Source organism: Hypomesus nipponensis, chromosome 8, assembly GCF_054491055.1.
Source record: "Hypomesus nipponensis isolate SF chromosome 8, ASM5449105v1, whole genome shotgun sequence".
NCBI classification, from domain to species: Eukaryota; Metazoa; Chordata; class Actinopteri; order Osmeriformes; family Osmeridae; genus Hypomesus; species Hypomesus nipponensis.
Window position 1 is genome coordinate 18,830,296 of NC_140368.1, and position 17,372 is coordinate 18,847,667.

The 17,372-nt window shown below is 39.7% G+C and overlaps 1 protein-coding gene across 1 annotated transcript in view; it reads right to left on the reverse strand.

The window, feature by feature from the left end:
- gars1 (glycyl-tRNA synthetase 1) overlaps positions 1-17,372 on the reverse strand; it is a 37,610-nt gene that overhangs the window by 10,918 nt on the left and 9,320 nt on the right. Inside the window, exons 5-11 of the mRNA XM_084702869.1 lie at positions 16,971-17,059; positions 16,014-16,090; positions 15,762-15,907; positions 15,530-15,679; positions 15,194-15,356; positions 10,043-10,207; positions 9,842-9,950 (exon numbers count right to left, since the gene is read on the reverse strand). Of these exons, the coding sequence (XP_084558995.1) occupies positions 9,842-9,950; positions 10,043-10,207; positions 15,194-15,356; positions 15,530-15,679; positions 15,762-15,907; positions 16,014-16,090; positions 16,971-17,059 (899 nt within the window). The remainder of the gene's footprint in view (positions 1-9,841; positions 9,951-10,042; positions 10,208-15,193; positions 15,357-15,529; positions 15,680-15,761; positions 15,908-16,013; positions 16,091-16,970; positions 17,060-17,372) is intronic.

Here is a 17,372-nt window from a genome sequence, read left to right on the forward strand (position 1 = left end):
CAACGCTTCAGTAGCTAGACCAGCTAGTTAGCACTGATAGCACGGGACAGTGCAATATTATTGCTCAAAAATTAACCGAATGTTGCTAGTCTAGCTTGCTAACCAATAAACTGCTGAACACCAGTACTTGTAGACAGTCTTTTTCTTCTGCAACCTTTTAGTTATTTTGAGTGTGCACTAATATGGAACGCTTCCCTTTAAGGTAAATGTAAAAAGGCGTACAGTACTTTATGCTCAATAAAGCACACCCCGTGACTCACTCTCAACTTATCAGAATGCTTGATTTCAACCACCCGTATTATAATCGTAGATATGGGCCTACATTTCAACTATATGGAAATTGATGATCGAAAACGAGGCACCATTTTTCCCTCATCTGTCCATATGTTTTTAGTGCTGCAGATGGGAGAGAGATTCCTATGGAAAGCTTACTAGCTAGATAGAGTGAAGGGCAGTTTTGTAACACTCAGAATGTACTAGCTACTCTAAAAAGGACTCATAAGACAAATCTCTACCTACAGTACTGGGTAATGTTAGCCGTTTTCACAGCCCTGTAGAGAAGACATTCATGAACAGATTAACAACGTTTAGGCTGTGGCATTGAAGTTCAAGTTAGTCGTCAGATAGTTTCACCAATTGTAAAAATAATCTGGGACTTAAAACCACAGGTAATGATCATTTCACAAACAAATTGTTTACTTGTAATCTGTCATAATAAATCCTAAAGCAAACATTTATTTGTGAGGAATGTTTATTTTAACGATTGAAAACACATGTATCCCAGACAGCTGTCATATGTTTTGGGAAACCAAGGCAAATGTCATGATGCTATGCCTCAGTGAAATAGCAGACTGTTTACGAAAGTAGATGTACTAGCTTAATATCGGCGTACATCATAATTACTAGTGGTGGGCCGTTATCGGCGTTAACGTGCTGCGTTAACGTGAGACTTATCGGGCAAATTTTTTTTTTTGTTGCCTTTAATCTATTCTCAAAGTTGGGTTGGGAGCTGGGTCTATACTACACAAGATCTGATGATTTTCACCTTGATATTTTAGCGCGGATGTATACCCAGCCGAATTACACTGTAGGGGGCGAGAACGAGTTTTCAAACCTGTGTGTATGAAATGACCACATCAATCGTGACGTGCTAACATGGATGCAGCTATGAAGCCGTCGGGTTTGCTTCAGGGAAAATTAATTTTTAAAAAGCTTTCCAATGGAAACAAGTCGACAAGACTAAGGTTATTTGCACCTTGTGCGATGCCATCATCCACCATATCTACTTTTAAATTCTGAACGTATCCCTCCATTCATTGCATAATGAAGTCCCTTTTGACGGCTAAAACTCGTCCGAGTTAGCAACAGTAACTAAGGGGGGCGGGGCTTAGCGATAGGTCAATTAGTTTACTGTAGGAGTTCTTCCAGTCTGAAATACCACCTAAACGCAAAGCATCCCTTAGCCAATGCGGTATATGCCGGGCCAAGCACTGATGTAGCGCAGGGAAAGAGTCGTTGTCAAACTACTATGTTTGAGTGCAACTGAGGCAAGCCCGTCAGCACAGCTCTATCAGCCAAGATAACTAATCTCCTTGCTCACCTGGCTTGAGAAACCCGTTCTCAAAGACTTACTTTTAATCATTATTTGGGTAGCACACATTCTGAATGCCTTAGGCGGAATTTAAATGAGACATTTTAATCTATCTTAATCTAGATTAATTTCAAGATTACAGTGAGATTAATCTAGATTCAAAAAAATTAATCTATGCCCACCACTAATAATTACATTTCACAATTGTGTTTGTTGTCACAATGTTAAATTAGTAAATAGTTATCACCCTGGCCTCTTTGCCTGTGGTGTTTCTGCAGCTGTCTTGCCGTTTTAGGTAGGCTAGTTAGCCATCTTCCAGAAGTTAACGAGCTGCTAAACAAATGTTCTACTATCGGTAGTCACGCGCGTGTTTCTGACTGTGGCTAGCTAGTTTGCCACCGTTAGCTTCACTTTTCTCCACAAAAACTGAAACAAAACCTACACTTTCAAAAGGAATCATCGCGCAGATACAAGCAACGCAAATCGGGACCAAGACAAACATTTAACATCAACATTGTTTATGTAGTGCAAATATTCATGCAGTAGTGTGCCGGGAAGGCAGCTTGAAGGAGTGATGCTAACAGACTGGAAAACTGGTGAGGAAAGTCAGCTGTATTCTTGGTGCCCAGATAGACAATAACTGGCAATAGGACTGCAGACTAAACTGCTGTCCATCAGCTCTTTGACATATTGTTTGTGAAAAGTGCTATTCAAAAGGTTTGATTTTAATCTTACTATGATATTATTAGGTGTGCTTGCCATCGGCAGCACAACCTATTGTAATCTCACATGTATATTATTGGGTGTGCTTGCCTTCGGCAAGGATTCGACCTTTGTTCTCTATCATATTTATTTAATATTATTGTTTATTTTCCCACTCCTAAGCCTTTGTGAATATTTGGACTACATAGACAACCTAGGTGACAAAAGTTTAGTCTTGGTAGCGATTGAGTTGCTTGTGTTTTTTATTTACGTTTTGTTGCACGGTTTAAGTAGAAATTAAGTTTTTGTGGGAAAAAGTGAAGCTAACAGTGGCTAACTTGCTAGTCACAGTCATTGACGCTACTTGCGACACTAACGTCCCGGAAACACGCATCTCTACCTCTAGTTTAGCAGCTCGTTCACTTCTGGGAGATAGCTAGGCTAACTATAGCTTCACTGCAAGGCAGCTGCAGAAACGCCACAAGCAAAGAGGCCAGGTTGATAACTATTTACTCATTTTACTTTGTGATATGAAACACAAATGTGTGAAGTGTAATGTACAATCCAAGCTGAAATTATTAAGGAAATACATCTACTTTCGGACACAGTAGTGTACTATTTCACTGAAGCATTAGCATCATGACATTAGCCTCTGTTGCCCGGGCAACAGATACTACAGTGGTCTATGATGCATCTGTTTTCAATCGTAATTTTTTATTTTTTTTATCCTCACAAATACATTTTCGTTGTAGGATTTATTACGACATTAGATTACAAGTAAACAATTTTGGGTGAAATTATCATTACCTGTGGTTTGAAACCAGTGTAGCTCACTGCAATGGTGTAGCACAGTCCAGTAGCTAACAAAAACATCTCAACAGCTATTTACAGTAGGAAGTCAAACGGTGGCACATATTCGGCACTACCCTTACTTAAAGATCCTGTAAAGTAAATTCCATGTTTTGCTTGTAAGTACATTATTGTGTGAAATTAGTTCCTGAAAGCATGTGCAAAGCGCTAAAACTTTTTCGCACTGAAATGTGGAGTTAGACTGAAGAACAGTTTCTCTTCCGTTTTCAGATCAGGGGCCAGTTACATAAACTTAGCTTAAGACTAGTCTTGGCCTTAGCCTGTCTTAAATTGTCAAGTAAGACTAGTCTGCTTAAGCCTGTCTGTTGCATAAATAGTAAGACTGACTTAATTTTAGGTAGAAAAGTTAGCCAACTCTCCCCCTGGCTAAACCTTTCCGTAAAGCAGGGGCGGGGAACGTCCGGACATCATTTGGTCCGACCCGCCATGGCACTGCAGGAACCATATTAATAGGTGCATTATTCGGCAGCAGCATGTGGAAGAGGACCAGGGAGGCATACAGCATTGCGTACCAATGTACTAAAAAAATTCGCTTGTGCGCTCTGCGCGCTCGCATTGAGTGTGGAATTCCTTTCTAACAAATCAACACAGATTACGTTGTTGGTTTGGCCTAAAGCCCCAAATGTTTACAACGTCTTGCTCCGCGCCTGATTAACACTTGGATCGGATAAGCAGTCTCAAATGGTAGCAATATCAAAAATAATACAATCCCTTTCCGTAATCATGATACCCCCCCAGAAATGTTCACTGCACCCCCCATCAAAGCAGGCTGCATCCGTTCCAGCCATCACATTAGGGGTGAGTTGATTAAATGTTTGACCAAATATAGCAGGCACATTTTTAAGTTGATTATTCTGTACGGCCCCCGAATGATTTTATAAATATCCAAATGGCCCTTTGCAGAAAAAAAGGTTACCCACCCCTGCCGTAAGGGCTGAGTTACTATCCCAACAATCTGTTTTAGTAAGCTACGTCATTATCTTAGCATAATGTATTATGAAAGGAATTAAGTGTTATTTGTAACTGCAGAACATTTTTACGGGGGTTCTGCTTTACCGCAGAATAAAATGTTTTTTTAAACGAGTAGATGACAACATAACTCACTTTATTGATGCTAGCACCAGCCATCTGCGTTGTTGTTGATAAATGGAAGTAGCGTTGGGGTTAAATTAAGAAGCTTAAAAACTAGGGCTGTGAAAAATAACGCGTTCATTCAATTTTACAGGATTAATTCGTTATTTTTGTTTAACGCATTTAACGTAATATAACCACAATTCCACCCAATCTGCAACTTCTGGATGAGAAGTTTGTGTTCCCAAAAAACTAAGATGGAACATCCAATAAAACCAAAGTGATATGCACACAGGAAGGCGTTATCGCTCTGGATAAGAGCGTCTGCTAAATGACAATGCTAAATGACTGTGTTATCGTTTCACCGAAGCAATACCAGCCTAAAGTAACCTATACCAACTCAACGCAAAGCATGCTTTGGTCGGCGAGGGGAGTTCAAGTAGAATGCGCCAAACTACCCTCACTGAAAGCGTAGGGCCCTCACCAAGTCTGCCTGTGACAAGGTGACTAGCACAGTTGCCAAATGTATTGCAAAAAGCTGTGGACCGATTGATATAGTTGAGGACGAGGGGTTCACCAAAGTTTTGCGAGTGGCAACGGGTGACTCGAACATCAAGGTACCGCAAAATCAAAAACGCACACTAATGACAAATTCGGAAAATCGGTAATATGTAATTAATCATGATTAATCCACAGAAACCTGTGATTAATTTGATTAAAATAGTTAATCATTTCACAGCCCTATAAAAAATGCATACACTATTTGTTAATGATACAACTTTTTCAATACTGTATTCCTCCTACAGATATAGGTTTTCATAAGGTTTAAATTAGTGCTGTCAAACGATTAAAATATTTAATCGCAATTAATCGCATTAATGTCATAGTTAACTCGCGATTAATCACAATTAATCGCACATTTTTATCTATTCTAAATGTCCCTGATTTCTTTTTGTCCCAATCTTTTTTCAAATTGTAATGCTCTTATCAACATAGAAAAGTGGTTCGGATTGCTTTGTGCAAATATTTTTTTTATTGAAAACAACATTGCAATCGCCTGGCTTTGACGAGGGGGCAGAGAATTCGCATCAGCTGTGTGCTTGGCCATCAAGTGGTATTTCAGACTGGACGTGCTGCGATGATAGCTCAGTTTACAACGACAAAACACACAGATCACTGGTCTTGTCAATAGAACCATTTGGCAACTTTTTAAAAGCAAACTTTCCATTCAGAATCTTATTGGCATCCATTTCGGCATCTCGCGCTCGTCATCCACTCAAAACGTAACGTTAGCCTACTACCAGAGAATGTTTAATATCCGTAAACGGGCTCTGCTACTACTCTTTAGCCAGCTCGCAAGCCAAACGAGTGTTTGGCGTGCCTGTTGTTTTGTTTCCGGTCTAGCTAGATCCGGTGTGGTGTTGTAGTTTTTCTAACGTCGGTAGTTGTTGCAACAGCATGTGAAAAAAAACTACAAAGTTTGCTAGGCCAAAAAGAGCGTTAATCGCGCGATAAAATAATTGACGCCGTTAATTTGGGTTTGCGTTAACGCCGTTAATAACGCGTTAAACTGACAGCACTAGTTTAAATGCATCAATCTTTCGCCGTTAAGTGTCGCTGTTGTGTCCGCCATCTTTTCTTTTTTCGCGAAGTGTCTGATTTTACCCATAACGCAACGGGCTATCTAAGTCAGTCTTACGTCACTGATCTTAAAGCTTTATGGAACAGGTAAATTGAGGTGTCTATGGCAAGTCAGACTCCCACCACCGAGCAACAGCATCTTTCTTGGATGCAAGAACTCCAGCTGCGCTGCAACGCCATTTAAGTTCCCTATTGATAATGAAATGTTCATCCTCCGGTCGCACCTGGATCATCCCCCTCCACCAGCAGTTCATCACTCAGTTTTGTGTGCTTGTTATAATTAAACTAGATAACCTTTCCAGAGGTATCTCTGCTATGAGTTAGTGCAAACCGCTAACTTGATATTAGGCTACTTGGTGTAGAATGATGGTATTTTGGTGAAATGGTAGCTAATGTGCTGACGCTAGTTGGAGAGCTCACTGTCTGCTGTTTCTGCTGTAAATGTTTACTCCTGTGTTACAGCTCAGGGGAACATTTCAGTTATATGCATCTGTATGTTTCACTCATTGAACAAATACATTCTAATTCTATACAGGTTTGTTCGGCTTGACGTAGCGTCCTTTATCTGGGTCGTAGGTAGCTTAGTTGAGAGGCAGCACCTTCCAGCGAGGGGGCCAAGCTACATCTCCTTCAGACGACACGCCTTCCCAGTCTCGAACAGAGAAGACTTGATTTTCTTACGATTTCAAAGCCTAATTCAACATACTTGACAGTGTTTTGTTTTTTTTATTCAAATTTGGTTGGGTAGTTTATAACACATTATTCTGATGTGTGGTGAACTTGAAACTTGTTTTTAATTCCACTTTACAGGATTTTTAAATTAAAAGTCTTTCAATAGGTGAAACTATCTGACTACTGTAGTGACTTCTAACCTGAGCTCCATTGCCACAGCCTAAACTTTGTCAATCTGTTCATGAAAATAATTCATTTCAACATAAACCGTACGACGGAACGTTAAATCAACAACTTAGAACTCAATGCTCTTAAGACAGTGGAGATGGTTGTGGACTTCAGGAAGAACACACCCACATCACCCTTCTGCTTCCTGGGTACCATCCTCTCCCAAGACCTCAAGTGGGAACTGAACATCAGCTCCCTCACCAAAAAGCACAACAGAGGATGTACTTCCTACGGCAGCTGAAGAAATTCAACCTGCCAAAGACAATGATGGTGCACTTCTACACAGCCATCTTTGAGTCCATCCTCACTACTTATATCACCATCTGGTACGCTGCTGCCACTGCCAAGGACAAGAGCAGACTGCAGCGTATCATCCGCACAGCTGAGAAGGTGATCGGCGGCAATTTGCCTTCCCTCGAGGATCTGCACACCTCGAGGTCCCTGAGGCGAGCGTGGAAGATTGTGGCCGACCCCTCCCACCCTGGACACTCCGTTTCAGCTACTCCCCTCCGGCAGAAGGCTGCGGTCCATCAAGACCTCACGCCACAAGAACTGTTTCTTCCCATCCGCTGTTGGCCACTTTAACAAGGCCAAGGACTCTCACTGACTTTAAATCACAAGCTGCACAATGACACCCTACACATTGCAATTTGCACTATTGTATCGTTCTGTTGCACAATCTGTTTTTTAGGTTAGATTGTAAATTATGACTACTTATATTTAATTGTATTCCCCTTAGTATTAGCTAGACCCCCCTTAGTATTAGCTTGACTTTGGTCCTTATGTATAGTTAGTCCACATATTTAAGTTTCAATATTCCTATATGTTTAATGTATGCACCTCCCTGCCAAAGTAAATTCTTGTTTGTGCAAACATTCATGCAAAAAAAAGAAAAAAAGGCGAAAATTCCTTCATTGCCACATGTATGACCTTTGCAGCAAAGCAAACCGCGTGAAAATAACCCTAACCCTGTTTTAGATGTTTCCCTGCTTCAACACACCTGATTCAAATGAATGGTCGTTAACAGGCTTCTGCATATGTAGATAACGACCCATTCATTTGAATCAGGTGTGTTGGAGCAGGGAAATGTCTAAAACGTGCAGGACAAGGGGTCCCTGAGGACCAGGGTTGAAGACCTCTGACCTACAGTATAGGTGTTTCCGCTATCTAGCTGTTGTGTAGGCATGTAAACTTGTTTAGCTTGCTAACAAGAGCATAGGTAGAATGTGTGATGATTTGGCCTAGTTTAACGGCAATGGGGTTAACATTATTTCATGTTCCTGACTGACAGATAGCTAGAGCTAACTGAAGCTGAGTTGAATGACAATAGTTTATTTGCTAAGCTGTAGTGCTAACGTTACCCACCTCAGGCGATCCTGTTTGCTTCGACAACAGAAGTGGAAACGACTAACGTAATTTAAAATGAAATCTAGTCAATCTGTTAAAAACAGTGTTGATGATTTTCAGCCCAACCAATGTTATATACCCTATTCAGAGACCTTAAGGAACAGTGTGAAATACCTCAAAAAAAGTCAATCACACCTATAATTAAACGCCACCCTCGAATAAATGCCGCCCCAAATAAACGCTGCACCGAAAATGATCATTGTGTAATAAACACCGCAGCGTTTAATCAAAGAAATACGGTATTCTTGGGCTATTAGTAGGCCTATCAGAATGGATACTCGGAATGTTGGGTAACTGGATTTGAGTAAGCTACACCTTTGGAAGGAACTGTTGAGCCCAAATTAATTGATTCACGCAATTATGCGATTGATCATTAGGCGGGGGTGGGATTGTATCTTTCAAACAGCCTGGAAGATGCATCCACGGGTTACCAGTTCAACAAAAAAAAGAAACCCTGTGCACAATGCAGTACCCAACATTAACCTATTTAGTCTGTAGATTTAAAGGGAATGAAACTTTGGCTATTCTAAATTATCTGTCAGACTAGTTGTAGTAGATAGGCAGCCTACTTGATTTATCAAATGCAACTTTAGTTTTACATGCGCTACTGCCCTTATGTAAGCTGCCATCTACACTTGAAACGGGAGTCCCAATGTTACAGTAATACAATAGCCTACATAAAACCAAGTACACATTCACAACCAGTTTGATATTATTTCTGACATATTATCCACTGTGTCTTGTCATTCCAAAAGTTGTCAAATTGAATATGCTAAACATCAACAATCTATCATCACAAAAGTCTTATAGCCTAGAATTTCCAGACAATTTATACGTTGCTCTAATTTTTGCAATACTTGGACCGTGTTGTAACAATAAATAAAGAACATTACATGTTTTGCTAGTATAACTGGATCTAATTAGACCATTGAAAGTTTATGATGTCCCAGTGTGTTTATACTTTAGACTGGGAACAACAACGCAATCTTGTCAGCCAACTATAAAATGTTGATACGTCGGGCTACTAGACCAACTGCAGTCTAGCCTAACCCGCAACGTGTTTGACATAACACAATAAATTACATTTTGCTGAATGATTGAAGGGCTAAACAAACGCACTAATGAAATAATCACCGACTAACAACACGGAAATTAATGAAAGATTAACAAAGGCACGTTCATTTTAAGACCGTGCCTTTGCTCTGTGCAACAAGTGCCATCGAGCAATCATTACATGTTAGTAACATTGCCCGTCTGTAAAGCTATGGGTCAATTTGACCCCTCACGGTGCTACAAGTGGGGGGAATTGCTCAGCGCTTCTAGTGTTAAATAATAATTAGATTTGGTCTAATTTTTTCAGTAACCATTCTATCATTTGGAGAAAATGAATGTATTTAGTTTAGTCTTGGCCAATACATTTGGATTTAACACTATACAGAAGACATGACAATTATCTCCTTGGAAAATACATTTGATCTTATTGCACAGTATATCTGCCAATCATAATTCATAAATTTGGAAGATGAAGGAAAACTTGAGAACCTTAACATCCTTTTCTCCTGTGGCAGATTCTGAATTGCATGTACATTATAGCTCCTGAAATAGCGAAGAGGAAACACTGATCTTGTGCAACCTGTGTAGTAAGAGTTCGAAAGGATATGGGTTCTTTGAGGGGTTTCTCTGCAGCTAGAGGGACCTTGGTAGCCCGTGCATGGCATTTAAGATCATAGCATGAGCGATCAGCACAGCCCACAATCTCAATCCAGCCCTGCAATTAACACAGTTATAGGAGAACAGGTCAACATCTTACCACAAGGTCAACACAAGAGCTAAATACTGGACTTCTACAGAGTGACCTACGTAAGAGGTTTTGGTCTCTGCATCCCAGCAATCACAAGCATAATGTGCCATCTCGTTGTCCATATGCTGGCGGAAGCGAAGCTTGTCTTTTGCCACGCCAACTTTTATCAGGTAAAGGTAGATCCTTCCAATGAAGTATCCCAGGACGGAGTTATTGATGATTCCCTATAAAAGATGGAGAGAATACTTTTAAAGAGACTTTCTGCACAACGACATAGACCTAGGTTAAATAGTGTTTTAAATCCTTTCAAAACACTTTCAGCATTTCTTGAAGTCTACTTAGTCCTCTGAGGTTTAAATTGTGCCAGATCTCTGTAAAAACATGCATAACTGTGTTTCAACATTGAGCTCTGTGGTTGTAAGGCTCAGTGTATCATGAGCAGCGCTTGACTAACTCCTTTGCTCTCTACCCACCATTTTGGTTGTTACACCTGTCATAGTATCTTATCTTGTTCACACCATTAGTCACTGGAGTGCAAGCGCAAGGCAATAGGCTTAAACCAAATGGATAAGAATTTAACACTGTGTAGGTAAAGCTCTTGGGAGTTGTAGGGTAGTACCTTGAAGTGTCACTCACATTGCAATGAGTTTCTCACATATATAGAATGCCACCCTCAAGTGGCTGGTAAGAGTGACTGTGTTACACGCCACAGCCAAATTCTACATGCATTTTGTGGGTGCTAATGCTAAGCCCTGATAATGAGGACAACCCATAGATTATTAGGAAGGGAAACCATTTTTCCTTAACACTTCTACTAAAGAGTTGGTACAAAGTTTAAGGTAACATTTCTAAAATCTACTTTTGCCATTATACCGTCTAGTGCTGGGGTGGGCAATGAATTTTGAGGGCCACATGAGAAATCAGGACCATTGTGGTGGGCCTATAGGCTGAACATAATTGTGTTTATATTTTAAATAAATAAATATATATATATATATATATATATACACATACACACACACTTTTTTTAAATATATATATCAGTACTTTTTATGGTTTTGAGCTGCTACTGGTAATGCATGTTACAATAAGGCTATGAAAATATGTCAAAAGTGTCATTTAATTTTTTGAACATACCTTTAAACCTTGACTAAAATACATAAGATCAAAAGCAATAAGTGCTTTTGTTGTTTTCCAGTTAAGTTCAGTTTTTCTTAGTCAGTGAGAAACATCCAGTCCGTCTTGGGCTTGAACAAGTGCTTTGAAGTTGGTTGAATGTCTAAGGTAGATATGTGAAGGACAGCTGACAGGTGATCATCTGGGTCTGCAGCATAACTAGCAAACCATCAGCGGCCCGTGCCCACTCTGCAACAGTCAAGTCCTCGTATTGGTCCGTGTGTTTAGTCCCATAGTGCCAATTCAAATTGTAATCCTTCACACAGCGACCAGCGATCACAGCGATCTGTTCTCCACAAACTAACCACACAACTTTGCCTTTGACTTCAGTAAAAAGATACTTAGACTTAGATGTACATGTCCTGTTAAAAATTCTACATTCTGTATCAACCTTTTGTTTTTTACCGTGAATGGACATTTGAGGGATAACCAACAGCTAACTCGTTGTCTACTGTCAGTGAGGCTGCGTAAGCACACATACGTAAATCGCCTAATCACTATAATCTTTCAAGACTACAGATTTCCTACCTCAATTTACCTCACATGGGCCAGACTGGGACAGCCAAAGGGCCGGGTGTGGACCGTGGGCCGTAAAAAGCCCAGGTCTGGTCTAGTGCCGTAAGTACATATTACAAACTCAACCTTAATAATAAATGAGCTTTGCATTACTGTGACCAGAAGTATAATACAACTTTCCCAGAGCCAGAGACGTAGCCTATATCACAAAAATTGTGATGTTGAATTCCACATATGGAAATTTTACATGATTTTACTGTTCGAATAGTATCCGTAATTATTTTTCCAGATATCTGGATAGTCTAGATGTTTTTAATGCTGCTGCAGTTCCGTTATTTAATTAGCCTGCAGTGTTTCCCACAGATTATAAAGCTAATTGTGGTGTCGGGGGGGGCGGGTTCAAAATAATTCCTTTGTTAATAATTTGTTACACAGGACTTTATTATATTAAATATCAGGGGTGCAAACTCATCAGGGATGAAAAAGGTGATAAGGATCCGAACCCCCTTGGGGGTCCGGGGCATGCTCCTTGGGGAATATATATATTTTTAAACAAATAAATAAAAATATATAGATATATCTATATATCTATATCTATATATAATATATATGCATAGTCAGTGAACACAAATGAATTTGAGGATTATAGGTCACATGACCAAAAAGTTATTAAAGTTTGAAGGTTTATTTTGGATAAAGAATTACTTTTTAATAACTTAATAACTTTACAAAATAAAGGCTTTGCAGCATGAATACCAACTTTACCACGGTCATTCACAAGCCTAAAATACAATACAATCAAATAATCTCTGTCCATGACTGCACCTTTAGCTTGCGCTGGGTAGCCTATGTGCCCCACACATAACTGAACTGCCCGCAATAAAAGGTAGGCTAGGTCGTTATCCCCAAAATAGCATTTTGTGGCTACAAATTTGCATTTTGTGACCACGACTTTCGGATGTCATGTCTGGGGCTCTGGGAGTTACAGACCCGAAGACTCAAAAATAAAAAGCGTGCGTGTCATGTTGACAAACAACAGGCTTGAAAACATATTCATGACAGCTTGCTATCGCAGACTAGTATACTTGGAGGACCGCCCCCCCCCCACACACACACACAAATATTTTTATTGCAGATCTACACGAATCACACAAATGACCTATTTTGGATCCAAAATTGCGAATTTCGCCGAAAGGTGACGAGTTTGCACCACTGACATATAATGATGATTATGATAAATGACTCACACCTTCACAAAATCAACAACATATGCAGGTAGCAATGCTAGTCCTAAATAACCTAACTTATTTAGCTTAACTTAACTGGTCGGCTCCATGACGCCGGGTAAGTAGCTAGCTCCTGAGACTTCTCACCAAAAGAATTAAGACATGTTTGTAGGTACCTAGCGAAAAGTAGCCTGAACTTTCCTAGATCTTTAGCTACGGCACTAATGCTGAAGGCTCGCTGATATAGCTGTGTCTTACTAGAACAGCGTATGTATGCATCGTTGCCAACATGTGCTGATGTTGTGACTGTATGTATGTGAGAAAGACACGTGACAGAGAAATGGAGGGAAAGCAGGGAAAGGATATGCAGCTGAACAAATACGTTGCGTGTTTTACCCTGAATAGTGTTAAAAACCTTTTAAAATGAAACGCAATATGTGGCGGCCGATGTTGATTCTGTGGCGCACCGCCACAAATAAGTCTATGTGTGGGAAACACTGAGCCTGACATGAACCCTAAACATTCTGACAAGAACAGGGCTTGAAATTGCAACCATGTTGGTTGCATATGTTCCCAAAATTGCTACAAAATGCTTGCTAATTAGCCTACTGCACAGTATGTGCCTGCTGTGTGCTGATAAGAGAGACCAGTTCACCATTCTATCCAACGTTACATAACCAAATCAACTAAATCTTTACGTTCTAAACTTTAAAGCTGATTTTAGAACGGCTAACATTAGCCAGTCAGTCACTCCATGTCACCCTTTACAACCCTTTGATTACCAGCACAACATCTCAGCCAATTGAGCGATTCCCAGGCATGGATTACACAAAGTTCTATAACTGGATAATAAAAAAAGCAGATTCTCCAATGGCGAGCATTGTCAGATTTGTTCCAAGTTCAAACAGCTGTAATTCAGTCATATTTTGACATATCAAGGTGAAACTTTGCATGGTACTTCAGAGGCATGTCACCTTAAAGCATATTAGGTTCGAACCATCCTTCAAAAGTACATTTGATTTAGTGACACAAACATATTGAGGCAATGTGGATATTTACATAAATACACCCCTTTCAGACATTTTGCACTTGATTCAATTGTCTTAAGTAACATTTTTTAATTTAAAATTCTATTTTAAAAATTGTATATTGTTTTTATTATGTACTATTGTAGAAAGGCCCCAAACGCGAGTTTTCATGATGTTAGTAACTTTAGTGCGTCAGTGACTGTGGCTAGCAAGTTAGCCACCGTAGCTTCACTTTTGCCCAAAGACTTAATTAAAACCTAAACCGTGCAACAGAACATAAATCCCAATAGATACAACGCAATTGTGACCATGTCGAACCTTTTGACATCAACGTTGTCTATGTTGACTATATGACTGAGCCTTAGGGGTAGGCCTGTCGCGATAGTCAATATATTGACTTATCGCACGGTATATGGAAATGAGGGCAATAATTTTTGGTGCTGCAATATATTGCAACTGATCATTTTTATAATAACAAATTATGATTATATAATTTTTTTTTATATAATCATATATAAATTGGGGGGGGGGGGGTCATTATGTAATCAGTGGCATAAAATGGACTGAAAATTACAATTGACGTGTGTGCAATAAAATTGTTTATCGCAATTAATTTTGGTGCAATATATCGCACAAGAAAAAGTAGTTATCGTGACAGCTTTACTAAGGGGCGCGAAAATAAACAATAATAAAAATTATAAATATATACTGTATGTGAGAGAACAAAGGTTGTGCTCACACCCAAAAATAGGTGAACCCTAACCCTAAGAAATTGGCCTCTCCATGTAGTCCTTTTGTACAGACTATTTATTCATTGAATTTACAGAAAATGTGCAACATTGTGATATGTATCGTTATTAGGATGTAAAAGGACCTATATCAGAATATGAGATTTGTCATATTGTACAGCCCTAGACTACAGCCACCTAGGCTTTGAGTCCTACCGGATCATCCAGGCACCGCTCAGGTTTCTTCCCCCATGCCATCAGGCTTCTCAATCAACAACATTAAACTCATCGAAAATGTATTTCATGATTAACTTATTGGTTACTGTAGTCACTTTGACTGGTTTAAATATCCACCAGCACTCAACACTTTATTGTAATATTTGCTATTTTTACTGTTCTATTTTGGTTTGCAATTTACTGCTATTTCACTGCCCTCTGTTGGTTGGCTGTGGCAAACTTTGACATACCGACAGTGACACTGACTTTTTATCCCATTGTCTGTGTATAGAAACATGAGTTATTAAAAGTTTACTGACCTGCTCTACAGCATCCCCCAGTTTCATGATGTGGGCAGACTGGCCGCTGGTCTGGGCCTTTGAAGAGTATAGCATTATGTCAAGGTCGGCCACATTGGGGAACTTCGGGTGGATCTTCTCAGTTGGATCCACAAAGTGCTCAATCTCAGCCATGGTAAACTCTCTGTGGGCAAGATATTATAGGATCAGCTGGTTACTTCCGCAATCTTTAACCTTTACATAATATTTTCGATTATCAACTTCCAAAACTACATACCAAGACACATCAACCAGAGAAAATTATGACACTTAAAATGGTTTACCCTCCACTTGTTACTGAGTCATTGAATCCCTCACCTGACACGTATGAGTCCAGAACGGGGTGAGATCTCATTCCTAAATGAGTTTCCAATCTGAGCAGCAGCAAATGGAAGCTTGCCCTGGTTAAACTCCAAAAGTCGCTTGAAGTTGAGGAAAATTCCCTGTGCAGTTTCAGGCCTCAGATAGCTGCAAGTATACAGTCACATTTAGAGAAAAACTAAAGGTACTGAAAGGTGTAAAGTTATGCAGCATCAAACTTGCACCTTACCCAGTCATGTTCCCTCCTGGCCCAATAGATGTCTGGAACATGAGGTTAAAGGAGATGGGGGGGGTTAGGTCATTTCCTGTGGTGGGGGACTTGACATTGTACTTCACAAAGAGGTCTGTCAGTTCTAGTTGGGTGTAGTTGTCCATCTGAAAAGAGAAATGTACTTCTTTGTCAATAAATTGTACTGTCTACACACACACACACATACAGTCTGTTGTATATTTGCAGGCGATATTGGTGTTAGTTGCAAACCTGAGTGATGACATCTTCCATTTCAGCTTTTTTTGAATCTTGACACTTTTTGTCAGACATCATTTTCTGGATATGGGCTGAGTTTGGTGATGGGGGGGAAAAAAACACTTGATTAGATTTAAATCTAACTTTTAACCCTCCACTGGGAACTGGTGGCAGATATGGAATAATCAACTTTGATTATATTCGAAGGAACAGTGACAAGCCCCTGCCAATCCTTGAAATTGGTTAGGTTTTTTGTAAAGGAGAAGGAGCTTTTTGACGAGGCTTTCAATGCAAAAGAAAAATATTTTTTTCTGAAAATAGCAGATTTTCAGTACTCTCTGTAACGGCGCAGGGCGTATAATTTAGTAGGGGCATGTCACTACCAAAGCTACAAAAACACAAATTGTCCCTACCAAAAATTGCAGAGTGAAACAATTTTGTAATACATATAGCTAAAAAAATAAATAAAAAAAAATGCCGCTCAAACTTGGTTGCATGCTACTGTGCGCTCTAGTGAACTATTGATGTCCCTAGCAAAGCTCAAATCAAACCTATGCCCTTGTTTCATTTTACCACCATTGTTTTTGCATCAAGGGCACTGCACCATCTATAATTCTAGATATTTGTGTGCGTCATTGACATCATTGCGGGCACTGTGCCCAATCTATAATTCCAGAAATCTGTGTGTGCGCCACCAATTTTATCATGGGCATTATGCACTGTAGTGCAGGTAATCATATTTCACTGACATCTTTATCACTGACTGCATCATGGGCACTGTGCACTAGTTGACAGAATTTTTATGACCTTGTCAAGACGACGGACAATGTGTGATGACGGATGATGACACTTTGAGAAAGAGGGGGCTTGTTTGTTCCAACTTCAGAAGCTGATCTGTGTCAGCCAGGACAATACCAAAAATATATTTATTATACATAAATCCAATTATTTATCAGTTAAAAAATAGCTTACCTTTGAGAAGGTGGTCAGCTCGGAAGCACTCTCCATTTTTGACATCTTTTACCATGTAGTCAGCAAACTTATCCACATGCCCTGAAGTCCTGTTATAACAAAAACATTTACATTTGACGGCACTGATTCTTATTTACATTTTTACAATTAATAGGCTGTTGAGATGCCACTGGGCTATGAACTTAAAGCTCCCATGCCTTAATTGCAGTTTTATATGTGTCTGTCAATTAAAACCCATAAATCAGGACAGTCTGGCTGTCTCCCGGAACCACTAGGAATTCCCAACCCATTTTAGAACAATGTAATTACCATGTCCTCTAACAACATTAACCAGCATTTGACTAGCATGAATTATTGTTTTTATAATCAATACAATCCCTGCAATTCACGCATCCTGGAAAA